The 22153-nt window shown below is 49.9% G+C and overlaps 5 protein-coding genes across 5 annotated transcripts; all 5 read left to right on the forward strand.

Annotated features, from left to right (window-relative positions):
- Positions 1-1534: 1534 nt before the first annotated feature.
- On the forward strand, positions 1535-3354 carry BCR38DRAFT_352434 (major facilitator superfamily transporter; the record flags this gene model as incomplete). Its single annotated transcript, XM_040856707.1, has 3 exons — positions 1535-1765; positions 1825-2574; positions 2632-3354. 3 exons carry the CDS (start codon positions 1535-1537, stop codon positions 3352-3354), a joined length of 1704 nt encoding a protein of 567 aa, XP_040711543.1.
- Positions 3355-6649: 3295 nt separating this feature from the next.
- On the forward strand, positions 6650-7311 carry BCR38DRAFT_413051 (uncharacterized protein; the record flags this gene model as incomplete). Its single annotated transcript, XM_040858784.1, has 3 exons — positions 6650-6803; positions 6882-7048; positions 7126-7311. 3 exons carry the CDS (start codon positions 6650-6652, stop codon positions 7309-7311), a joined length of 507 nt encoding a protein of 168 aa, XP_040711544.1.
- A 5594-nt stretch (positions 7312-12905) lies between these two features.
- On the forward strand, positions 12906-15419 carry BCR38DRAFT_413052 (GTPase-activator protein for ras-like GTPase; the record flags this gene model as incomplete). The annotated part of the gene is made up of 4 exons (XM_040858785.1): positions 12906-13107; positions 13169-13551; positions 13604-15197; positions 15259-15419. 4 exons carry the CDS (start codon positions 12906-12908, stop codon positions 15417-15419), a joined length of 2340 nt encoding a protein of 779 aa, XP_040711545.1.
- Positions 15420-16726: 1307 nt separating this feature from the next.
- Positions 16727-18639, forward strand: BCR38DRAFT_376651 (glycoside hydrolase family 43 protein; the record flags this gene model as incomplete). Its single annotated transcript, XM_040857351.1, has 4 exons — positions 16727-16813; positions 16957-17271; positions 17333-17443; positions 17504-18639. The coding sequence occupies 4 exons, from the start codon at positions 16727-16729 to the stop codon at positions 18347-18349; spliced, it is 1359 nt and encodes a 452-aa protein (XP_040711546.1). The 3' UTR covers positions 18350-18639.
- An 810-nt stretch (positions 18640-19449) lies between these two features.
- BCR38DRAFT_460623 (NAD dependent epimerase/dehydratase) lies at positions 19450-20346 on the forward strand (the record flags this gene model as incomplete). The annotated part of the gene is made up of 2 exons (XM_040862432.1): positions 19450-20224; positions 20276-20346. The coding sequence occupies 2 exons, from the start codon at positions 19450-19452 to the stop codon at positions 20344-20346; spliced, it is 846 nt and encodes a 281-aa protein (XP_040711547.1).
- Positions 20347-22153: the final 1807 nt, after the last annotated feature.

Genomic DNA, 22153 nt, shown 5'->3' on the forward strand with positions numbered 1-22153 from the left:
GGTTATCGTGGAACAATATGTACTTAACCCTTAACCTAGCTAGCCACAACGCCTGCAACCCCCTGTCTCGAATAAAATTTACTAGATGTTCTTTTCCCTGGATGTTGCGGATGACGTTTCGTTTCGTTTCGTTCACCGCATCCTGCTCACAGCTGAAGTGCAGAATTATCCGTTGGGCTTAGTTAAGCGAACGTGCCTCCGTCCAGAGTACCACCACGTGGCACATAGATACGATGCCGGGTCGCACAGATGTCGCAAGTTAGGCATCCTTGTCCGACGCGAATTCAAGGTTAAAAGCACAAATTCTAAGGTTGCAGACCACAGTCTTCGGCTTCGTCTTACGAGCCGCAGCAGTCATCGAGGGATTCCCGAGGTCTCGCGTGGGACAAGGGGGGCAACAAGAACACTCCCGCAGCACAGGAAAAGTCGTGAATGACCCGGGCAGTTGTGTTTACCTCCTTTCCGTTCCGTCCGGATCGACACTTCTTTCGAAGGAATCGACTGAACACTGTCTCGGTCGGAGCAGGTTTCTGCGAAGACATTTGGGGTGCTATGCAGCGACCCCTCGGCAGCGCGGTTCCTGATTTGACAGCTTGGCACCCCAATCCAGCCAAGTTAGATACAGATAAATACCATGCAGAAGCGACCCCAATAGCGAAGTTGCCATACATAATCCATGTCCGCCCAGCTTCCCTATACGGCCTACGGGCGGTCCCACGGGCCCCCATTGCCTATCGACAGGTGATACGCTTTGGCGCCGGATCGTGTCAGCACGGCATCTGCGGTCCTAGTTCTAAAATTGATCTGTGGACACACATACACATACTAGGTACACAATGCACCAGCGAGCAATGCGCCTTGCAATGAATTTCCCCTTTGTGTCCCGACGGACCTTGTTGATTTGTTGTGTTGTACGACGGACACGGATGGGCCAAATGAATAATTCCAACAACTTACTATGCACAGCATGGGACCCGAGCCCCGGGGGAAAAACAAAGGAATAAAACGATTTCGGAGTTGTCCTCCCCATCGGAAAGCTTGGTAATTAGGGGGCAGGGTTGTGGATCCATTATTCATGGGGTTCGTCCGAGATGCTGGGCTCTGATTGACCGACTAAAAACGCCACATCTGCCTGCTCGGGTTACAATATACAACTGCAGTCCCCTCCATCGAAGCGCATCGCGCGCTCGGGTGGGTGAGTCGCGGTCGTGCTTCATTGGAACCGGGGGTGCACGACCTCCATAGTATCTGCAAATAGGGGTGGTGTATTATTATTGCTGCAGATATCGCCAAGCTGGGTCAGATATATACAGGAGTGATCAGTCATCGAGGATGTAATCTGGTCCCGCTACTGACATTGAAATAGTCAAATATTTGGGAATGATTTTAAAGACACATGAAAGTGTGAAATATGGTTCTATTCAGTCCCGCTTTCCAGATTATTGTACTTTGTTGTAGTCCACCCATCTCATCTTCGGATACTCCTCTCGAAGTTATACCGTTGTCGTCGCCTTTATAGGCAGAGCAGTCGGATATGGAATCGCCACCACAAGACCACGTCGATACAACGGACCGCTCAAGCCAATCTGTCGAGAAGCTCGAGAGCCATGGCGATGCCACAGAGCCAGCACGGGAGGTTGAAGAGCAAAGACAAAATCCACCGGAATGGAGAATCGCCAAGCATGAACTTTTGATCATTCTGTCCCTGTGCATCATCAACATGGTCGTTGCACTGGACGCTTCGATTATCGTCACGGCTCTGAACGTGAGTTCCCCATTAAACCCACCAGAACGATAAACATACCACTCACGCTTCTGATAAAGAGTATAACCATCGAAATCGGAGGCACGACTACCGAAGCCTTCTGGATAGGAACCTCGTACCTCCTCTCCTGCACCGTCGCCATGCCCCCCCTCGCAAGCCTAAGCGAGATTTTCGGCCGTCCCATCTGCCTCATCTTCTCCCTGTCCATGTTTACCCTCGGCAGCATCCTCTGCTGTGTAGCGCACTCCATCCCACTCCTCCTCGCCGGTCGCTCCGTCCAAGGCATCGGTGGGGGCGGGATATGGGTATTATCGCTCCTACTACTAACCGACATTGTACCATTAAGACACAGACCGAAGTGGTGGGCCCTCATCTCCATTGGCTGGGCCGTGGGATTGGTGATTGGTCCGTTGATTGGAGGGGGTGTGGTCCAGCATACGACGTGGCGGTGGGTGTTTTACCTGAATTTCCCGTTTTGCGCGTTTGGGCTTGTGGTGGTGCCGACTTTGCTTACGATGAGACCGAGGGTGGAGACGACAAGGCAGAAGTTGGGGAGGGTGGATTGGGTGGGGGGGCTGTTGTTCACAGCTTCGTTGACGGTGTTTTTGTTTGCCATTTCTTCGGGAGGTATACAGTATGACTGGAATAGTGCGCCGATACTGGTGCCCTTGGTGTTGGGGGTTTGTGGGCTCGTGGCTACGGGGGTTTGGGAGGAGCATGGTGCTATGGAGCCGATGTTGAAGAGGAGTTTGTTTCATAACTGGAGCTCGATTATTGCGTATTTGGGAGGGTTTGCGCAGGGGTTGGTGGTGAGTCTTATCTTAAAGTCCCATTCTTTTAAACCTTTCATCTGAGACTTTTCCTAGATGTACGGCCAACTTTACTACATCGCCTTCTTCTTCGTATCCGTCAAGCAACTCTCCCCCATCCAAGCAGGAGTCAATCTCCTTCCCGTCATGCTGGTCCTCATCCCCAGTGGGGCGGTGGGCGGCGCTATCGTTAGCCGCATGAACGCCTACCGCCCGACTATCTGGGTCGGCTGGCTTCTGGCCACTCTCTCGTCCGGCCTCGAGCTGCTCTGGGATGCCGATGTCTCGAAACCAGTCTGGGCCGTCACCTTGGTAATCTCCGGGTTGGGTCACGGCATTATCCTCAACACGCAGAGCTTCGCATGCCAGGCCATGGCGAAGCCAGGGGATGTTGCTGCCGCTGCAGCTATGTATGGATTCGCAAGGCAGTTTGGGACTTCGGTCGGAGTGAGCGTGGGGAGTACGACGTTCCAGAACGTGATGGCGATGAAGTTGGGCCGGGAGGGTTTGCCACGCGGGATTGCGTATAATGCCGAGGGGTTTGTGACCGAGCTGGTGAAGATGCCGGATGGTGGCGCCACCAAGGAGACGATTTTGGATGCCTACGTTTTTGGTTTCTTGGGGGTGTGGCAGGTTTATCTGGGCATATCTGGTGTGATATTCTTGCTGAGCTTCTTTATGAAGCATTTTGATATGAACAAGGCCATTGAGTCGGAACATAAGTTGGAGTCGAATCACATTTCAAAACTGTTGGATCGTAGACAGAGGGTCTCATTGTAATTTTATGTCAACCAGCTGTAGAAAAGATAGGTTAACACATATAGAAGAGTTTTCCCAAACCCTTTCATTGCTGTCTATCGTCATCTCTCGGCATCGAAAAACAAGCCATGAACACACATAACCGCCAAATCCACAACACGATGCCAGAACCATATCTTACAATCGTTTTACTCAACAATCCAAACACCCTGGAACAAGCCCCACTGTACTGATTTTGCCGTCAAGAACAAAATTTCAATCGCCTCTACTCCGTGGATCGACGTCTTGTTGTAGGAAACCAGTCTGCAGGTGACAGATACCCATGTCCTTCTCATGTAGTTTCCCTTATAAATCAGCTTTTTCCACCATGAGATCTCTTCTTTCAGCTTCAAGGAGAACGTATAATTTCGAGTGCCACTACCAACTACCTCTTCACATCAATTTGACGTAGCCGAAGATGTCCCTATTCCTCTTACATCAGCTGACGACGAAGCCCAATGCCTAACCGGCCTCCGCTTCTGGCTCTTTGTGCTCTGCAACGCGCCAATCCTCGTCTTCGTGAGCCTCGACGGCACAATCTTCGCGATCGCCCTGCCTGCTATGACTGACGAGTTCCACCCCGTGGCCAACGTCGGCTGGTACTCGTCTACCTTCCGGCTGGGCTACGCAGGGGTGATACAGTGATGTCTCACTATGCTGGTTTAGCTGATGTGGCTACTCAAGAGGTCTCTTTATTCTAGGATTCTCGGGGTGCCGATTATAGGTCGTCTGATTGTTGGCAAGTTGTCCTGGAGGTGGTATTCCTGGATCAACATCCCCACGGGCGCGTTCATCTTTATCTTCATAGCCTTTGAGCTCAAGGTCTATAGACTGAATGACTCCTCGGCGCGTATGCATATGACGCTTGGTCACCTTAGCAATCAAAACAGAGAGGCAATAGTCTTATTTCTAGAACTTATTCATGAATTGCAACTATAGTTAAGTAGAAATGATATGTTTTATCGTCACCCACAAGTGACTCAGCTCTCGAACCTCTCGACACTCCTTTCCAAACCTCAACTCAGCCGGATGCATATCCTGCCTCTCTTCCAACGCAACCCACCAAGGAAGCGTCTTAAACCTCAAATACCAATGCGCCAATATAACCAACTCCTCCCTCTCGAAAATATCCCACCTATACGTCAACTCCGGATACCTCCGCATCGCATCCTGAGCTACTATTGATGGGGTTCGACCGGCGTATATTTGCTCAAAATACGACAGCATGGAGGAACTTTCGTGCATGAAGCGCGATTCGTTTGTTGAGGCGTCGGTGACTCGCAAACAAGGCGTGCTAGCGTCTTTGGGTGCGGGATCATCCGCTTGAAGATATATCCAGTCGTAGGAGCCAAGCTTCATGAGGCTGGGTTATTTTACCGGCGAGAAGATCTGCGGGGAGGCTACTAGGCCCTTCATGAGAAGGTAATATGAGATTCGTCGGGGGAACATGCCCTCGAGCCAAAGCCACACTGTATGCCGAGTTTGAGAAGTCATTTTGAAGAGCTTCAGATGAGAAAGTGTTTCCGTAAAGATTTTTGGTCTTCGATTAGAGGAAGTGATGCTTATTAGACTGTTCAAACCAACTGTCACTGCCCAGAGCTTCGAAGCAGCACTTTATATCCTGCCAGCCCAAAGTCACACACGCTTTCGATTACCTTAAAGCTATTTATTGCAAACGTCTCCATAAACTCTCCGAACGTTTCAAATCAAGAATCCGGGCACTTTGAATAATAGCCGAGATATGTTCGGAGACTTGTTCGTACATGCCATTTGGCGAAGCGGCGATGCTTAAATAGTGCAAAGTTACACCCCCGTGAACTTAGAAGTTTTGATGACAATCTATTCAGTCGGATGTGCTATCGTATAAATATTTTGAGAAGCTTGGTTTCTAAAGAAGTAATCTATGCGACATGTGATCAAACCCTACCCACCATATAACCAATGCTAGAGGGTGAACCTAGCACCCATAGGGCTCTCATAATAACACTTACAGCTTTGGAAAGAACATATTGTCTCGAAGTTATCAAATTGGGCTCGATCTAAAGCCAGTTCCCTCATGAGCACAGAGATTCTAAATAATAGACACAATAACGTCCATAAATAGTTAAGGCTTATTGGCTTTCAGTTAAAACAACGTGACTATCTATATAAAATACGGCATTAATTCACCTATTTATCTTAATAAAATATCAATAACATATAAACTAAACCCAAAGCGTTATAAAACCCGTACCATTGTTGTATCCACACAAGAACCCCAGAAGAGCACAGTGTACAAATAATTTAGTAAAGCATCTCCATCATAAGCATCCCGTCAACAGGACCAGCAATGCAGAACGCCACATGACACACAAGGGCCTGCCTAGGACTCGGACCTACGAACAACAGTGGGGCACGCGCGACTAGCTCACTCCAGGAGCCAGTCAAGCCTTGGCGGAGTTAACCTGAACGAGGAAAGAGACCGAGGGGCCATATAGCGGGATGACACAGTGGCTCGCGAGGGATTGTCTAGTCTTCCTAATCACGGGTTAGTTGAGTGGCCTATTGACGTTTGTAGAACGATATGAAAATTAGAGTATGATGAGCGCATTGAATTAGAGAGAAAAATTGCTGGACATCGGCGATGATATTCATGCAATTAATGCTATAGGGTCTCAAGCCTGTCATCCAGCTCTGATATGTTTCGACGCCAGCAGCTTCGCCGGACGTTGAAGATGGAGCTCGTAAAAAAGCTTCCGTCAGACGACTAAGCTTTGCTTACTGTACTAAGAAAAAGAGCAGGGCTCCATTATTTACATATACTCGTACCAAATCCTAGTAAATGGAGCTAACAGCGTCCATATAGCCTGACGTTGAAAACTATATTTGTGATGTGAACAAAGCTAGTAGGTTCCGCCTTACGTGCTGTGCAGAATTTGAACGACACTTAATCACGAAGCGCACTATGGGCATTGTCAGCTTTTCTGGGACAATGCATGTAATAGATCTCGATGAATATCATGCTAATAAGATGTAACAGGGTATCTGATTTCCATTACCAACAATCTTTTTCGTTTCAACAAAACCGAATCATCATCATAGAAGGTCAATCAAGCATCCGCCTCGAAGAACAGCTCATCGAAGGATACTACTGTCCAACCTAAACTCATTGCTGCAAATTCCATGGCTGCAAACTATCTGCTTGACAGCGGCAGCACTCAAGCCGACCTCGGTCTTCAATTCCATCTCTAGCAAGTGCCAACTCATCTTCGAATCAGTACCTTCTTGAAAACCAACGATGGACAAGATCAAAGACCGCGCCGCCAATCTCGGCTTGACACTCGAACCCATCGACATCGAACGTGTTCATGAATTTTCCTCGTCCAATCCACCGAAGCACCGCCCTCGACATAGCCAAGTCCCCAAACGCGCCACCAGCTCCTACTCACGTGGTCCGGCAGCCCATTCAACGTACCATCAAGCACGAGGACCAGGACGAAATCGATAAGGCGATGCTGATACACTCGTAGTACGACCCGGAAACAGCCTGACGTACTGGCGGCCCAACTGCTCACCCACGTCCATCGAGATTGCCTTGATCGAGACCAAGGCCGCGCTTAATCTTCCAAATGATAAGGGTGAGGAGCCTGTGTTACCTTCAAATAGGCCGTGTATTTGGACCGAGGAGGTCGGGGATGTAAGGAAAACACGATTCTCTGCAAGGCCAGATGTATGGTGAGGAATTATGCTGAGGAGAAGATTGCGACTATTCAGGAGAGGATTGATGGGGAAATTAAGAATTTTCAGGGGTTGTTTCCGAAAGGGGGATTGGCACAGCTTATGATGGGTGCTGAGATCAAGGCTGAGGCCAAGATTGAGGAAATTAAGGATAATATGGGAGGGGGTACTTTGGAGGCCACGAGGAGGGTTCAGAATATCTGCAGGCTTGTGCTCCTTTGAGTATTTTTGCTCCAAAGTAGGTGTAACGGTAGGTTGGAGTTTCGAACTGTGGGCACGTTTGACGACTAGACGTGATATATCTATATATCTGTATCTAATAAAATAATGTATCCCAGCCACAATTCACATGCACATGTGAGAAGAAGGAGAACAATCGGTTCCTAGTTTAGGAAATGCTTCATTTCGGGGGAAGAACACATCTCGTAGTAAATATTATTTGCTTGTATTTTACTAGTCTTGACAATAGTATGATTATTGACGTAACTAAGTCTTCCGACTAAAGATGAAATCATCTTGGCGTAGTGGAAGTGCATTGATCCTACAGGGATTCTTAGATAACGGTTAAGATAGGTCTACTATGATAACGTCTTTTTACAGCATTTCTGTTCTCTTCAAAATCCCCCACTGGTTTGCGGGAACACTGCTTGTTTCTATGGTATCACGTTAGTGTTCATCAACTCCTTTTGACTTAAGATATTTATGTTTATGTTTATGGTTTGTTATCATCGACGAATGAGAGTGAAAATTACCGGAGATCCTCGGACTAGAACATTGGTATCTTCGTATAAGGTTGGTGCATCTAAAACTCACACTGAAATCGCCCCAGCTGCTCATCAGCCCCAAATGCTCCACAAAGATGTGTTCAAGGTATTGAAGGTTTGTAGTTACAACTATAATCGATGGTTACTGAGTAAATTTGTCACCGGGCACATAACACGGTTCGCCATATTGGGGCGGTTACAGTAGATCCCGTTGAGCTGAGACAACTCATGCCACCAGCCTCTTCGGTGTTGAGTTTGAAAACGGCACTCAAATAGGTTGGGGCAATAACAACAAACAAATTTCACCACACTTTCGCTCACATTAGCCAAGTGTCCGAAAACTGCTAGGTGTCATAATGGCGCGGTATCGCTGTACCGGAAATTTTGGCAGTCTTCACCGCTGTCCCTTGCACCAGCTCACATGCAGTGGCCTAACGGCGCACGAACCAACGCTTGTTGTATGGATCGTTGTATTGATGGACAACAGGGGGCGGCGCTTCGTGGCATTCGTTACCGTTGTCTTGGCTTTGGTGGAAATCTGAAATCCGTATGAATTGACCTCAGACCACGACTTGAGCTTTACGATCTTTACATAGCCCCTGTATGCCGGAAGGCTACAACAATGAAGGCCTGGCAAACATAGATGGCCGTCCTCGAAGTGCCGGTGGCTGAGGTCCCCGAGCGCGGGGCTTGCTTGCTTGCTCATTCCCTTATGGGACCTTTCACCACAGGCAAACCCACAGAAACGACGATAAGAGACCGTGAAAGCGGTGAAGCCTGAGGTTACAGCCGTGTGACGCATGTCAAACTGACAAAATGGCATTCGGTAAAAGGGTCTGGTGTCGTACTACCGAGTCACTGACTCATTGAGTACTGTCTGACTATGTGGCACCCGTCAGCAATTGGAAGTTGTTTCAGGAGCAAAACTCATCAGACGTGTATTCGACCGCAGCCTCGGATTACGGAAACGGCGTCAGGTACAGCAGGTCTTGGCTCGTGGGGCAGCCGGACAAGCGGACGGCTGCTTGCTGTGCAAAGTCTCGGTTTTTTACTATGTGAACGGTTCGACGTCGACATACATGGTGGCTTGCGATAGTTTTCCAGAAGGAATTCGACATGATAAGCAGCAGAGAGCCCGGACCTCGATCCTGGGGTACGTGATCCAGAGGGGGGATGTCCAATTCGCAAATGTTGCAGTTCGCATTCGCAAGTTAAAACATAGAAACCAGCGAGGTCATTAAGCCCATAAAGACTACCGTGCCTGCGAAACATTTCGTTTCCTTGATTTTGCCACAGTGATCTAGATTAGCGTTTCAGGCCTTCTAGGCCTAGGCTTGCCATGGGTACGGCGTCTAAAAGCGATGGGATGACTGAGAAAAGCTTGGACGAAATTACGAAATTCATCTCGTAGCAACTTATCAACTCCCGCACCTGGCCAGGATGTCCTGCACGGACAATTCGGACTTTGAACAGTCTCGCCTCCCGATGAGATGGGGAGACTGTCATCATATGATGATGAGGATGCTGCGTTTCTCGCCACGGGCCGCAGAGAGATCTGAAATACAGCGATCTCCTGCGACGTGACATTGAATGTGGACGACCGTCGGTTAGGGAGGGTTGAGCCGTTAGAGGTTGCATGTATTCGTGTCCTGCCATTATTGAAAAAAATTATCGTTCGACTTTGTCAGCCATCTGTCAAAACCACTTTAGGGGAATTCACCTTGCTTAGATTCCCATTGTCTTGGTCAGAGTTTCTCGAACACTTGTTGGAGTTCCAGGCCGTCATCACGCAATGCTTGTTCAAAGCATATTCCCTCCACGTGTGGGGAGACATTCCCCTATCGACTACCCCGCAAAAAAGGATGTCATTGGTCAAGTACCGTTGACGAAGAACAGATCCAGACGATTTGGACTCGAGTCAGGAGAGTGTGGGAGGATTAGGCTTTTTTTGAGTGGCTTGACGACCTCGTCCTATCCCTTGATGAACTCATAGCCGAATGTGGGTGTCTCGCTCCTCCGTCGAGGCAGTCGTATTGACAGTATTCCGTCAACAGTCGTGCACTGGCTACAGCATCGATGGCTGCTATATCAGCGCTGCACATATAGGGGCTTGCTTTGAGCAAAACACAGCGCCACTGTTTCTCGAGGCGCTGCAATGACTTGAAACACCATGCAACATGCACTCAACCTGTTTATCCAGCCGCTTGGTATCTTCTGCCAACTGGACCAGATGCAGGATGGCTGCAGATATCCGCCAGGGCTTTATTGGACGCCGAGAGGATGTATCTCGAACATTGAATGTCTTATTCTATCACAACATGGGGCGAACCCAGTTCTGCTTCCCCTGAGGCATTTGGCGATCAGTGCCAGTTGCTTAAGAGTGCTTACATTGACTAGCTCGAGGGCGGATTGGTGAGAAGGAACCTTGGATCTTCAGAATGTACGTACCTCTTCCTCCTTCCTGTCGCCCCTGTCTTGTGCCTGAAGAATTGGCAAATCGGCAACCGACGCTGACGAACCGACGAGATCGGGAAGCCTCCACAGTCGCTGACAATGACGCATGCAGCTCATCGCAACTTAATTTACGCGGTGATGGCCCACCGGGTCGATGATCTGATGGTCGACAATTACTAACCCTTTGTTCACGATAGCGCTAGGGTAATTATCGCATTAAATTGCCGCCATGATGAGTTGGCAGTGGAGAGCAATGGTGGCACCCAAAAGAAAAAAAAAGAGGAACACAATCAAAAACTTGGTCGGTCCTGGTAAGTGCGCACCCATATCAGACAGTTCCTATTGATACCCAGGTTGGCTTAACTCGGTAGCCGCGGTAGCGCTGCGCACCCCACACTGAGGCGCCAAACCCTTGCCCACTGCTTAAACAGATTTAGTGCAGCTTCCTCCTTGGCTTCAAATGGATTTGTGAATGCAACAAGTTCTACAGTTATCTAACCACCAACCTTTCCCTGGAGGATTCAACCGGACCGGTCAGGTAAGATGTTTATTGGTGATTTGTTTCATCACAACCTATCCTATTTCGCGCCGACGTGGCGCGTTGCGCGAGTTCCCAGTGCTTGGAGGTGCCGGATGTTTCCCACGGCTTGCATGACCACATATCCTGGCACAATGTCGCATGGTTGTGTGTGCTCTATCTGAAGTGCGTTTCAGATTAGGAAATCTGCAAGCACAACACGACCCAACCACCTTCAGCCACTCTCAGTATGTCCAATCTTAGGCCTATAGTTGTATCGGAATATGCACTGCCCATCCACGAATGGCGGCAACCCGGCCCAAACTTCAGTAGAAACATTGACGGCCGAACCGGGGCCGTATTGCAACCGCCCCACCCATCACCAAGAACACGAAAGCTAGGCAACCAGGGCCATGGGTTTGTTTGATTGATGCAGCCCATAGCAGCCCGTAGCAATGTCCGTAGTTGGTAAGCTGAAGCTTGGAGAGGCCTAGTTTTACCTGCTTTTGCTTCGTTCCCCATAGCAGCCCATAGATTTGACCCATGGCCAGGGCCTTTTAGGACAATTCGGTCCCGCCTCGATCGACATCTTGGATCATCGCATTTCGCAATCAAAGCCCGGCAGGCCTGTCCCAGTTGGGGTCTGAAAAGCATTTTTATCATTTTTGCAAACTGTACCGTCTGCCTGCAAATCACTCGCAATCACCACCATAGCTGCCTTTTTTTGGTAGACCACCATTATAAGGTACCGTTGCAAAGTTTGGGCCTAGAAGAGACGCTTCAAGTCTCCGCCCGTCGTTGCGCCAGACCGCCTCTCCCCTTTTATTACCTAGCCTCCCTCCTCCTTGCCTACCCAGGTGCGCCTCGTCCCAAAGTCATCGAGGTGAGGTTGCATTGGCTCCTCACACCAAACCCATTTTGATTCCATCATATCGCGATACATCCCACCTTGCCCACCTTTCCTCTTTCTGGTTCAAAAGCCCCCCATCCCTTTCGCTCCTCCGTCGCCCCTCTTTGTTTTTGTCTTTCCAGACAGAAACCTAGATTCTCTATTTCCACACAGCCGTCAACAACACTCCAAGATTCGCATCGCACAAGTCGTCAACCGGCCGCTCCGCCCGGCTGCAATTCCAAATCCGTGCAACATTGCAGCTGCAGCTGTCTGTCTCGACGACGGGGCCAAGGCGTAGAACCTTCACCCTCCTGGAAAGCGCGGCGGGCTCCCCTCGTGCTGTCGCAGCCCCGACCAACCTATCGCTTTACGCTGTCAGACAACGAAATTGCTATATTTACATGCTTCCGATATCTCACACGATTTAACCGTCTTGCGTTGGATGTTTCTTTTATTTTTGAAACTCCACGCATCAATCGATACCCCCATTCGCTCATAGCGACATATCTGCTGCCTGACTAGCCCCGACCCTCAACGCGCTGCCCCCGAGCCTCCAATTTGGTCCCGGCCTATCAGGTCTCGGTCAAGCACTATCGGCGCAGCTGACGTCGAAGCTTTGCTGTTGCTCCGTTATTTGGGACGGGGATCCCGAGTTAACGGTTGGAGTAGGAATATCTCAGTCGGCATTGACCACCATCCAGGGCCTCCCACGTTATCGACTTGTGGCGCTCGCTGGCCCGTCGGCGAGTGCTCAAACGCTGGCCCCCCCTGTCCTCCATTCCAGGCCCTTGTTATTCCTGACACGGCGAAAACGGTCGAAACAGTGTCGAGTGCCAGACTTGGAGCGCACCGGGACATCAACACCACAACTGCAAAGCCCTCTTTTCTCTTGCCAGCTGCACCTCGGTATCTCGATTGATCTCCCCTTGACGCCATTATCACCACCGTCAATTAACGCACATTACCATAATCATTACCATAATACATCGAAGAGCCGCGAATACCGAATCGAACGCTATACCGATCCCCGCGGCACCCCTCGACTGAGATCCGCCCTGCCGCTCCTCCGCGACATCACGCCGACTCGCGACCCCTCGCGATTTGGCTAGGAGGAAACGTACCTCGCTGCCCTGGGAACACTGGGCAAAGAGTTGTTTCCTCGCCCAGAGTGCCTCCTATTGACTGAAACATGTCAGTCATGTTGCAGACACCTTCCCGGGCCTCAACTGCCTCGTCTTCCTCCTACCAGCCAATTTCCCGCCAGAACACAATGTCTTCGTACGATGGATCGCGATCCGCCCGCCAATCCAAGCGGTACTCCATGTCCGCGCTGTACATGTCCATGTCCGCCAACGAGACGGATCTCGAAATAGAAGATGAGTTAGCCAAAGGTATGTGCATGCGGCCTTCCTTGGTAGACGGGCGTTGTACTGATCAGTCGACGACTTCCAGCCCAGAAAATATTACGGGATCTCAAATCCAAAATCTCGTCACAATCAAAAAAGAACTTTGTCCTCGAGAAGGATGTTCGCTATCTCGACTCGAGAATCGCCTTACTCATCCAAAATCGCATGGCATTGGAGGAACAGAACGAAGTCGCCAGCCATTTGGAAGACGCAACGGACTTGCAAGAAGGCGCCTTCCCGAACGACGACAAGACACAGAAATATGGAAACTTGTTGTTCCTGCTCCAGTCTGAGCCACGACACATCGCGCATCTCTGCCGACTGGTGTCTATGTCCGAAATTGACTCGCTTCTTCAGACCGTCATGTTCACCATTTACGGAAACCAGTACGAGAGTCGCGAAGAGCATCTCCTGCTTACTATGTTTCAGGTAGGTACTAGTCCTTGAAATGAGGGAGCCTGGCTGATACGATCATCCGCAGTCCGTTCTCACTTACCAGTTTGATACCACGCCCGAATATTCCTCGCTCCTACGCGCCAACACCCCGGTCTCGCGAATGATGACGACCTACACCCGAAGAGGGCCCGGCCAAAGTTTTCTCCGATCAGTTCTTGCCGATAGAATCAACAGCCTGATTGAATTGAAGGACCTGGACCTAGAGATAAACCCGCTGAAGGTGTACGAGAGGATGTGTGAACAGATTGAGGAGGACACCGGCAGTTTACCAGCGTCATTGCCCAAGGGGATCACTGCTGAGCAGGCCGCCGAGAACGCCCAGGTTCAGGCCATCATTGAACCGAGGCTGACGATGTTGACCGAAATTGCTAATGGCTTCTTGACGACTATCATCGACGGCCTCGACGAGGCGCCCTACGGCATCCGATGGATTTGCAAGCAAATCCGTAGCCTGACCAAGAGGAAGTACCCAGATGCCAACGACCAGGTCATCTGCACCCTCATTGGTGGCTTCTTCTTCCTGCGCTTCATCAACCCGGCCATCGTCACGCCCAAGTCATACATGCTTATTGACGGCCCACCGGCCGAGCGCCCGAGGAGAACGCTGACGCTCATTGCCAAGATGTTGCAAAATTTGGCAAATAAGCCTTCGTATGCCAAGGAGCCATACATGGCGAAGCTGCAGCCCTTTATTCAACAAAATAAAGATCGCGTCAACAAATTCATGCTCGACCTGTGCGAGGTGCAAGACTTTTACGAGAGTCTGGAGATGGACAACTATGTCGCTCTTTCCAAGAAGGATTTGGAGCTTTCAATCACCCTGAATGAAATTTACGCCATGCATTCCTTGATCGAGAAGCACACTGGGGAACTCTGTAAGGACGAGAACTCTCACCTGGCGCTGATGATATCGGAACTTGGTCCTGGACCCGCCCAGGTTCCCCGAAAAGAGAACAGAGCTATTAATCTGCCCCTTTTCAGTCGTTGGGAGACCGCCATCGATAACTTGACCGCCGCGCTGGACATCACTCAGGAAGAAATCTTTTTCATGGAAGCCAAGTCCATATTTGTGCAAGTCATGCGATCAATCCCGGCCAACAGTTCTGTCGCACGCCGACCGCTACGATTGGAGCGGATCGCCGACGCCGCCGCCACCTCGAGGAACGACGCGGTAATGGTCCGAAAGGGGATTAGGGCCATGGAGCTTCTCAGTCAGCTCCAGGAGATGCGGGTCATTGATAAATCAGACCAGTTCAGTCTACTGAGGGACGAAGTCGAGCAGGAGCTGCAACATCTTGGCTCACTGAAAGATGGCGTGATCCTCGAGACGTCGAAGCTTGAAGAGGTGTACAAGACCATCAGGGATCACAACTCATACCTCGTGGGCCAGCTTGAGACATACAAAAGCTACCTACATAATGTGCGAAGCCAGTCAGAAGGTACCCGACGAAAACAGCAGAAGCAACAAGTGCTCGGCCCGTACAAGTTCACCCATCAACAGCTTGAAAAGGAAGGTGTTATACAGAAGAGTAATGTCCCGGATAATAGGAGGGCCAATATCTACTTCAACTTCACCAGTCCTCTTCCGGGAACATTCGTCATCTCCTTACACTACAAGGGTAAGTCCCCAGAACCATATACCCATCCGTCCCCCATGTAATGATCTAACGGGTCCACTAGGCCGTAACCGAGGTCTTCTTGAGCTTGATCTCAAGCTCGACGATCTACTCGAAATGCAGAAAGACAACCAGGATGATTTGGATCTTGAATACGTGCAGTTCAACGTCCCCAAAGTACTGGCGCTGCTGAACAAACGATTCGCCAGGAAGAAGGGTTGGTAAAGGTGGTTGACCATGACCAACAGATCGGTGGAACCGCCCTCTCCACACCTACAATAGTTTGTCGTCTCACCTGGGTGCTTGACGATATCCTTGTTCATCATACGGCGGCGCGGCGTTTCGGCGGTTGGTACGGGGTTGATACCACTTTGTTTCGATACATATATCCTTCCGATTTTCGATACTCCAGGTCGGCACTCACCATCGAGTCACGAACCTTTTTCTGCGTATCTTCACTTCGACGCCACCTCGCTTGTACTATTGGAACGAACTCTCGGGAGCTTTAATTTTGCATTTATTCAGCCACCCATGGATCAGACCGGGATGGATCATGTTGCTTTATTTGTCGAAGATTTGGACAAGGCGCAGGCCTTTTACAGGTCACAGTTCGATTATCATTCTAAACAAAGCCGTCTTGCCTTCGCCCTGCGCAAACTAAGACTCAGGCGGGGATTTTTTTGGAAGGAGCAGCAGAAACGGTCGCATTCAGAATGAGTCAACCCAACATGGATGCGGGCGGTATGGGGTTGGGGTTCAGGTGTTGCTTCGGCTGGTCCGGCGGCTTATTGTTTTACTATTCAAAATCGGAGTTACTAATACGGGAGGGAGAACCCGCGGATATCCGGTTTGGGATTTTGGGGATGGAATGGGATGTCTGGGTTTAACGGGGGTCAATTACGATAGCCAACTTGGGATGCCCTAGATAGATGACACTCATGAATATTACACATATGTCACACCTCACGTGATAGCTCCCAACAATGGGATGTTATAGAGTAGTGATTTTGGATGAAGTTCGGCAATTAATCCTAGTTGTCGACTGGTTTTGCGAGGTGGGGATTAATATGGTTGAAATACTGGTCTATTCCATCGTTGGGTTCGAGAGCACTTTAGCCGCAGACAGGTACCGGCAATTGGCATGTTATCTTTCTACAAAGGTTGTCTATGTTCAACATGGGCATTCCAGAGCCGCTCATTCAACTGCTTGTGAAAACTAGAATGTCGTTAGCCAAAGGTTAGCTGAGCACCAGCGTTGTTGGACTTGGTAATTACATCTCCGTCTCCTGTAGAGGACCGAAGGCCGAGTTGGGTTTGTATCCTTCGTTGAATGCGGTGCAGCGCGGCAGATCTCCAAACATCTCGGGCCCAAGGGTCCGTCCGGAATTAAATTGCGTTTGCCTTGAATAACACATAACATCTGCGGTCCTTGCATATAAGTTTTACGTCGTCCACCTCCTTGTCATATACTGTAGTCTGCGGACAATCTTGTCAACTCTGTCAACGTAGAAGGTGGGAACATGGCGGTCATAATGCGTTTCCTGTGCCTCGCGCTGGCGGCGGTAATCCCAGTCGTCAACGCCAGTCTGCAAGTGGTTCCTGGGGGCACTTGGACAACGGTGAGTCGCGCGTTTGCCATCTTTAAGTCTAAAATGAGGTGTTGAGATGGGCGCGTGGTTGGCCGACGAGCCCACCCCCTTTTTCATGCACCATGCAACCAACCAACCTCACCTGGATCTTGCTCAGCTAACAACGATCTCAGTCCAACAATGAGCACCTCCAAGCCCACGGAGGCGGTATCATCAAGGTCAATTCGACATATTACCTCGTCGGCGAGGACAAGACCGGAGGCTCGGCATTCCAAAATGTAAACTGTTACTCGTCTACGGACCTGGTGCAGTGGACATATGTAGGCGCGCTGCTTAGCCAGGGTAGCTCTGGGGACCTAGGGCCGAATCGGGTTGTTGAGAGGCCGAAGGTGCTGTTTAATGATAAGACAGGGAAGTATGTGATGTGGATGCACATTGATAGCAGCAACTACGGGGATGCTAAGACTGGGGTTGCTGTGGGCGATACGGTGAGTAGGACTATTATTTGGCGACGTGAGAGTACGGCTGACGGAGTTCCTTTGTGTACAGGTGTGTGGCAAGTATCAATACAGGACCAGCTTCCAACCGCTCGGGAAACAGAGTCGTGATATGGGCTTATTCAAAGATGACGATGGGAAGGGGTATTTGCTAACCGAAGATGTGAGTATATTTCGCCGTCTCCGCGTAATAATGCAATATTTCTAACCCAATCCCCCCAAGCGCCAAAACGGCCTCCGCATCGTCGGCCTCTCCGACGACTACTTAACCGTAACCTCCAACATCTACCTCTGGCCCGACCACATCGAAGCCCCCGCCCTGATAAAACTCAACGGGCGCTACTATATGTTTGGTAGCAAACTCACCGGCTGGGACCCCAACGACAACGTCGTCAGCTCCTCAACCTACCTCTCGTCTGGCTGGTCATCGTGGGCTACTTTCGCGGACAAGGGAAGCAATACGTATACTTCACAAACCAACTACGTGCTCAAGACGAGCGACACTTCAGCTATCTACCTGGGAGACCGTTGGGTTAGCAGTAATCTCATGGCGAGTACTTACGTCTGGCTGCCGCTGACCTTCACCGGGACGGGCGGTGTCAGTATGAAGAACTTCGTCTCCTGGGTCCCCAACATACTCAACGGGGCCCCAGCTTCATCGGGCTGGGCCTCACCGCCCGCGGAGACGAGCTACGAGGGCGAGACGGCGACGTATGGGGGCAAGGCGCGGAATGTCGATTGTGGCGGGTGCTCCAATAAGCTGGCGGCGGGGTATATAGGCGGGCTGGATAGGGGGACTGTGAGTTTCTCCGGGGTGAGGAGCGATGTCGATGCGGTTACCACGGTCAGGATTAAGTATATGAATGGGGATAATAAGACGAGGTATGCGAATGTAAGGGTTAATGGGGATACAGGGAGGAAGGTGGCGTTCTTGCCGAATGGAGCGGATCCGAGTTCTAGTACATTGCATGTGCCGCTAAAGAGCGGGAGTGGGAATACAGTGGTCATTGAGGGGGTCGGAGACGGCTGGGGGCCTGATGTAGATCGGTTGATGGTTCCTGTGCAGTAGAGGGTGTCGAAGCTGTAGTCGAAGGTGGATCTGAGGCTCCTTCAATGCCTACATCAATCCAAAAGGATTGATTGCATGAGCGTGAAATACAGCGAGACTCGGCAGTTGGCTAACTTTGCTGCCTAGTGGATGGGTGTACAATTATCGGCCGATCTATCTTCAAGAAATTATTTATTTGTACTCTATAGATCAGATGGTTTACGGTTGGGCGATCGTGTAGTATTTACCGACATATATACCAAGCCAAACTCAAGTTCAGTGGCATCCTCGTAGGCTATGGGCGTTTGCACAATTATATCTTCAGTAACGGGGGTCTAATAACTGTGAAGGTATATATTACAACCGCAACGGTGCCCACGCCTAGCTCGGCTCGCACGTTACGTATAGTGGAGAGCTGCACCAACTATCCTATCCTAGTTGCTATTACTGTAAAGTACATTGTGAAATGAATACGAACCCATTTCTCTGCATTGCACAACTAAATACGGGAGCGGGTGGAGCCATATGTCAGACCTTATAACTACCAAAAATACCTCATTCTACAGCGAGTGGGTTCCTCGTCTTTTGACGGTCAATTTGGTCCAACACCATCCTGGTGGTAGCATTAAACTTATTCCTATTAGATCACCCGGCCAAAAGGTGAGTGACTCACTCTATCAGAATGTCATCATATTAGCTGTTAAATATGAGATCTGACAAATCATCCACTTCGCGAAAACTAGGAAGGTTGGCAACACGTAGCATCTGCCTTGGCCTTTGGCATTCGCTATCATGCCGATCGTTCCGAATAGCGCCGTCTTACCCCAGAAGCTGACCGTCAGATATCACTAACCCGCATAGTCATCGAGATCGAGTGACTAGCTGGTATCATGTCAAGCTTAAGTAGTAGAATGGATCTACTTGGGATACCTCTGTCATCATGGCCAGTCTCCGTGGCTTATTTATGTAGCCGCACCTTTCCTCAATTTCCGTGGTCGTCTTTTCCATATAGTTGCTGGAACTGTCTGCCGCGACCCATGTTGAGTTTTTCAAACACATATTCGTAAACGCCAAACGCAAGCATTTGAGTCTCGATAACACAAACTCAAGAAACAACAGATATGTCATCATCCACAAAAGTCCTCGTGACAACGGCAACGGGCAACCAAGGAGCCGGTGTGGTCCGTCATTGTCTAAAAGCCGGCCATGAAGTCCACGCCCTCGTCCGGGACCCTTCATCGCCGGCTGCGAAGGCCTTGGCAGAGCTAGGAGCGACTCTGGTGCAGGGCGATTTGGACGATCCAAACTCCCTACAGTCCGCTATGCGGAACATGGACGCCGTCTTCCTGAACCTCCCATCATCACTAAACCGCACCGAAGCTCTCCAGCGGGCCAAAAATACGATATCAGCAGCGCGATCTTCGCCAACAGTCTCAGCCATGGTCTGCTCGACAGCGGTCAAGACCGGACAACACGAAACTTTCACAGCTTGGGGCCCTCAACATCCCATGTACGACTACTGGTTATCTAAGCACGCCATTGAGAATCTCGTTCGAAGTGCAGGTTTCCTGCACTGGACCATTGTGAGGCCGACGCATCTTCTGCAGAACTTTCAATCGCCTCTGAGCACCTTTTGCTTTCCTGGTTTCGCTCAAGACAGAGTCCTCAGGGTTGCCTATAAGCCTACCACAAAGCTAGCATTCGTCGATGCCGCGGATGTGGGGATTGTTGTCGCGGCCGCTATATCTTATCCTGAGAAGTATTCCGGTCGGGAGATTGACCTAGCTGTGGATGAGCTTACTATTGGTGAATTGGCACAAAAGATATCCAAAGCTCTGGGGACAGAAGTTAAGGTAGAGTTCTACTCCGACGAGAAGGTCAAATTGATGCAGCAAAGTCCCCCCATCGCCTCTCAACTATGGGCTAACGATACGCTTGCTGGTGGAGTGGTCGAGGCGTCAAACAAGGAGTTCAGTCTAAGATCAGTTGACGAGTTCTTTGCGGAAGCAACCTTGTAGGAAAATGCCCTAATCGACCCCGACTCTTAGAAATAGTGTCAAGCTGGCCGTTAGAAGATGGAAAATGCATTCTAGTATCAAATAAGAGAAGAACTCAAAATTGTCACTCCCATGACGCAAATTTCCCACGAAAGTCTGAGGCCAAAAGTAACAGCTGTTGTTGTCTCTGTATTTATTTATGTGACACCCGAGGGCACTGATAAATTTCGGAATCCCGGTATTAGGGGCTGTATTCTCTAAATACTGCAACGCGTGCCTGTCTGCCTTGTACCCCTCTACATCTAAGGCCACAACTTCCCACAGTAAACAAGTAAAATGTGTGCTCTGACTTAGATGATTCTCTCAAGGAATGAAACCCATACCAACACATTGTCAGGGGATAGAAGTTAAGCCTGGCTTGATCTATCAAGCATAAAATGCCATCTCCTACTTTAGCCACGTTATTTTGGTCAAGAATGTGGGTGCTCGGCTTTGTAACTCCAAAGGACTTGCACACTCGATCCGGAATTTCTACCATCAGAAGCGCACTGTGCGTCTCGAAATAGTCCACTTCAAGGTCGGCCAGCTCGTCAGAGAGATATTTCATCTCCATTACTGGAATTGTCAGTGCTGCGTTTCAGCAGCCTCAATCCAAAAGCAAAGTAGTACCTACGAGCACACAGCCCCAGCCCAACTATTCAGAATGCATTAATGAACTTTAGAGCGGTGTTTGGCGATTGTCTTTTTGTAGCACTTTTAAGAGCAAAGAGTACCCGAGTTTAAAATTCTCTGAAAATCATACAGGGGCTACATTGTTAAGTGGCGGACTCCATATTCCGAAGCGCTGAGCTTCTGGACCGGGACGATAGACCGTCTTTCAGAATTTCCACGGCAATAGTCAGTCACCAGGCCTTTGGCACGACGCTCAACGCAGACATGCTGGGCTTCTTTCACGCGATTTATATGAGGGTTTCAAAGACTTGTCATTAGTACGCTTCGAGTTATGTTTTTGCAACTGACATGATACTTGGGTTGTTTATCCACTGTATTTCCCACGAGACTTGGCTACCGGCCTCTTGGGCCGAGGCCGAAAGTCGACTCATGGCCCAATGTACAGTTGCAGCTGGTTGGCTGTAGATTATGCTGTTGGTGCTTCGCCGCATGCAGGGGTAGAGGCGTAGCTGATCACCCCGCATGAGGCGCCACTCGGGAAACCACCTCTTCACCTCCTTACATTAGAAGGCGCTCATGGTCTTGATAACAACCCCATAGGTCATACTCAGCGTCAAAGGTTTCAATTTTATTTGTCAAGTCCAAAATTTCTGGGGTGCCCAGTCCGAACTTCGACTCGAGGTTTGGAGACAAGGCCGATGAACAAGTCCACGATCAAGACAGCCTAAGGCCGAGGCCGACCAGGGGCACTCACAGTTGAGACGTACACTGCCAGCATTCATGTTTCCGTCGAAACATAGAACGAATAATTCTTGGCATTGATGTGCTTCGAAGCCTTGGAAGGAAGCTGAGCAGCATTGACAGCCGAGGCAGATGCTCCGGATTGAGTGGGCTGAAGGGTGAAGTCCCGGCCATGAGGGGTTGTGATACCTTGTCGGTTGCCTCATGAGAAACAGCTTTTGGACCCCTTGCACAAGGACCCAGCAGGTTATAAACCGGTTGATTCAGGCACTTTTTTTGGCTTCTTCAACGCACTGTCGCATCTTTTCTAAACCCCGACTACTGGATTGCCCCACTTCGCTATAAGTAGCACTTGTTGCACGCTTCAGATCCTCTCAACTGCCGTTGGCTCACCCCCATCTAGCACCTGGACTTA

Source organism: Pseudomassariella vexata, assembly GCF_002105095.1.
Source record: "Pseudomassariella vexata strain CBS 129021 chromosome Unknown BCR38scaffold_15, whole genome shotgun sequence".
Taxonomy (NCBI): Eukaryota; Fungi; Ascomycota; class Sordariomycetes; order Amphisphaeriales; family Pseudomassariaceae; genus Pseudomassariella; species Pseudomassariella vexata.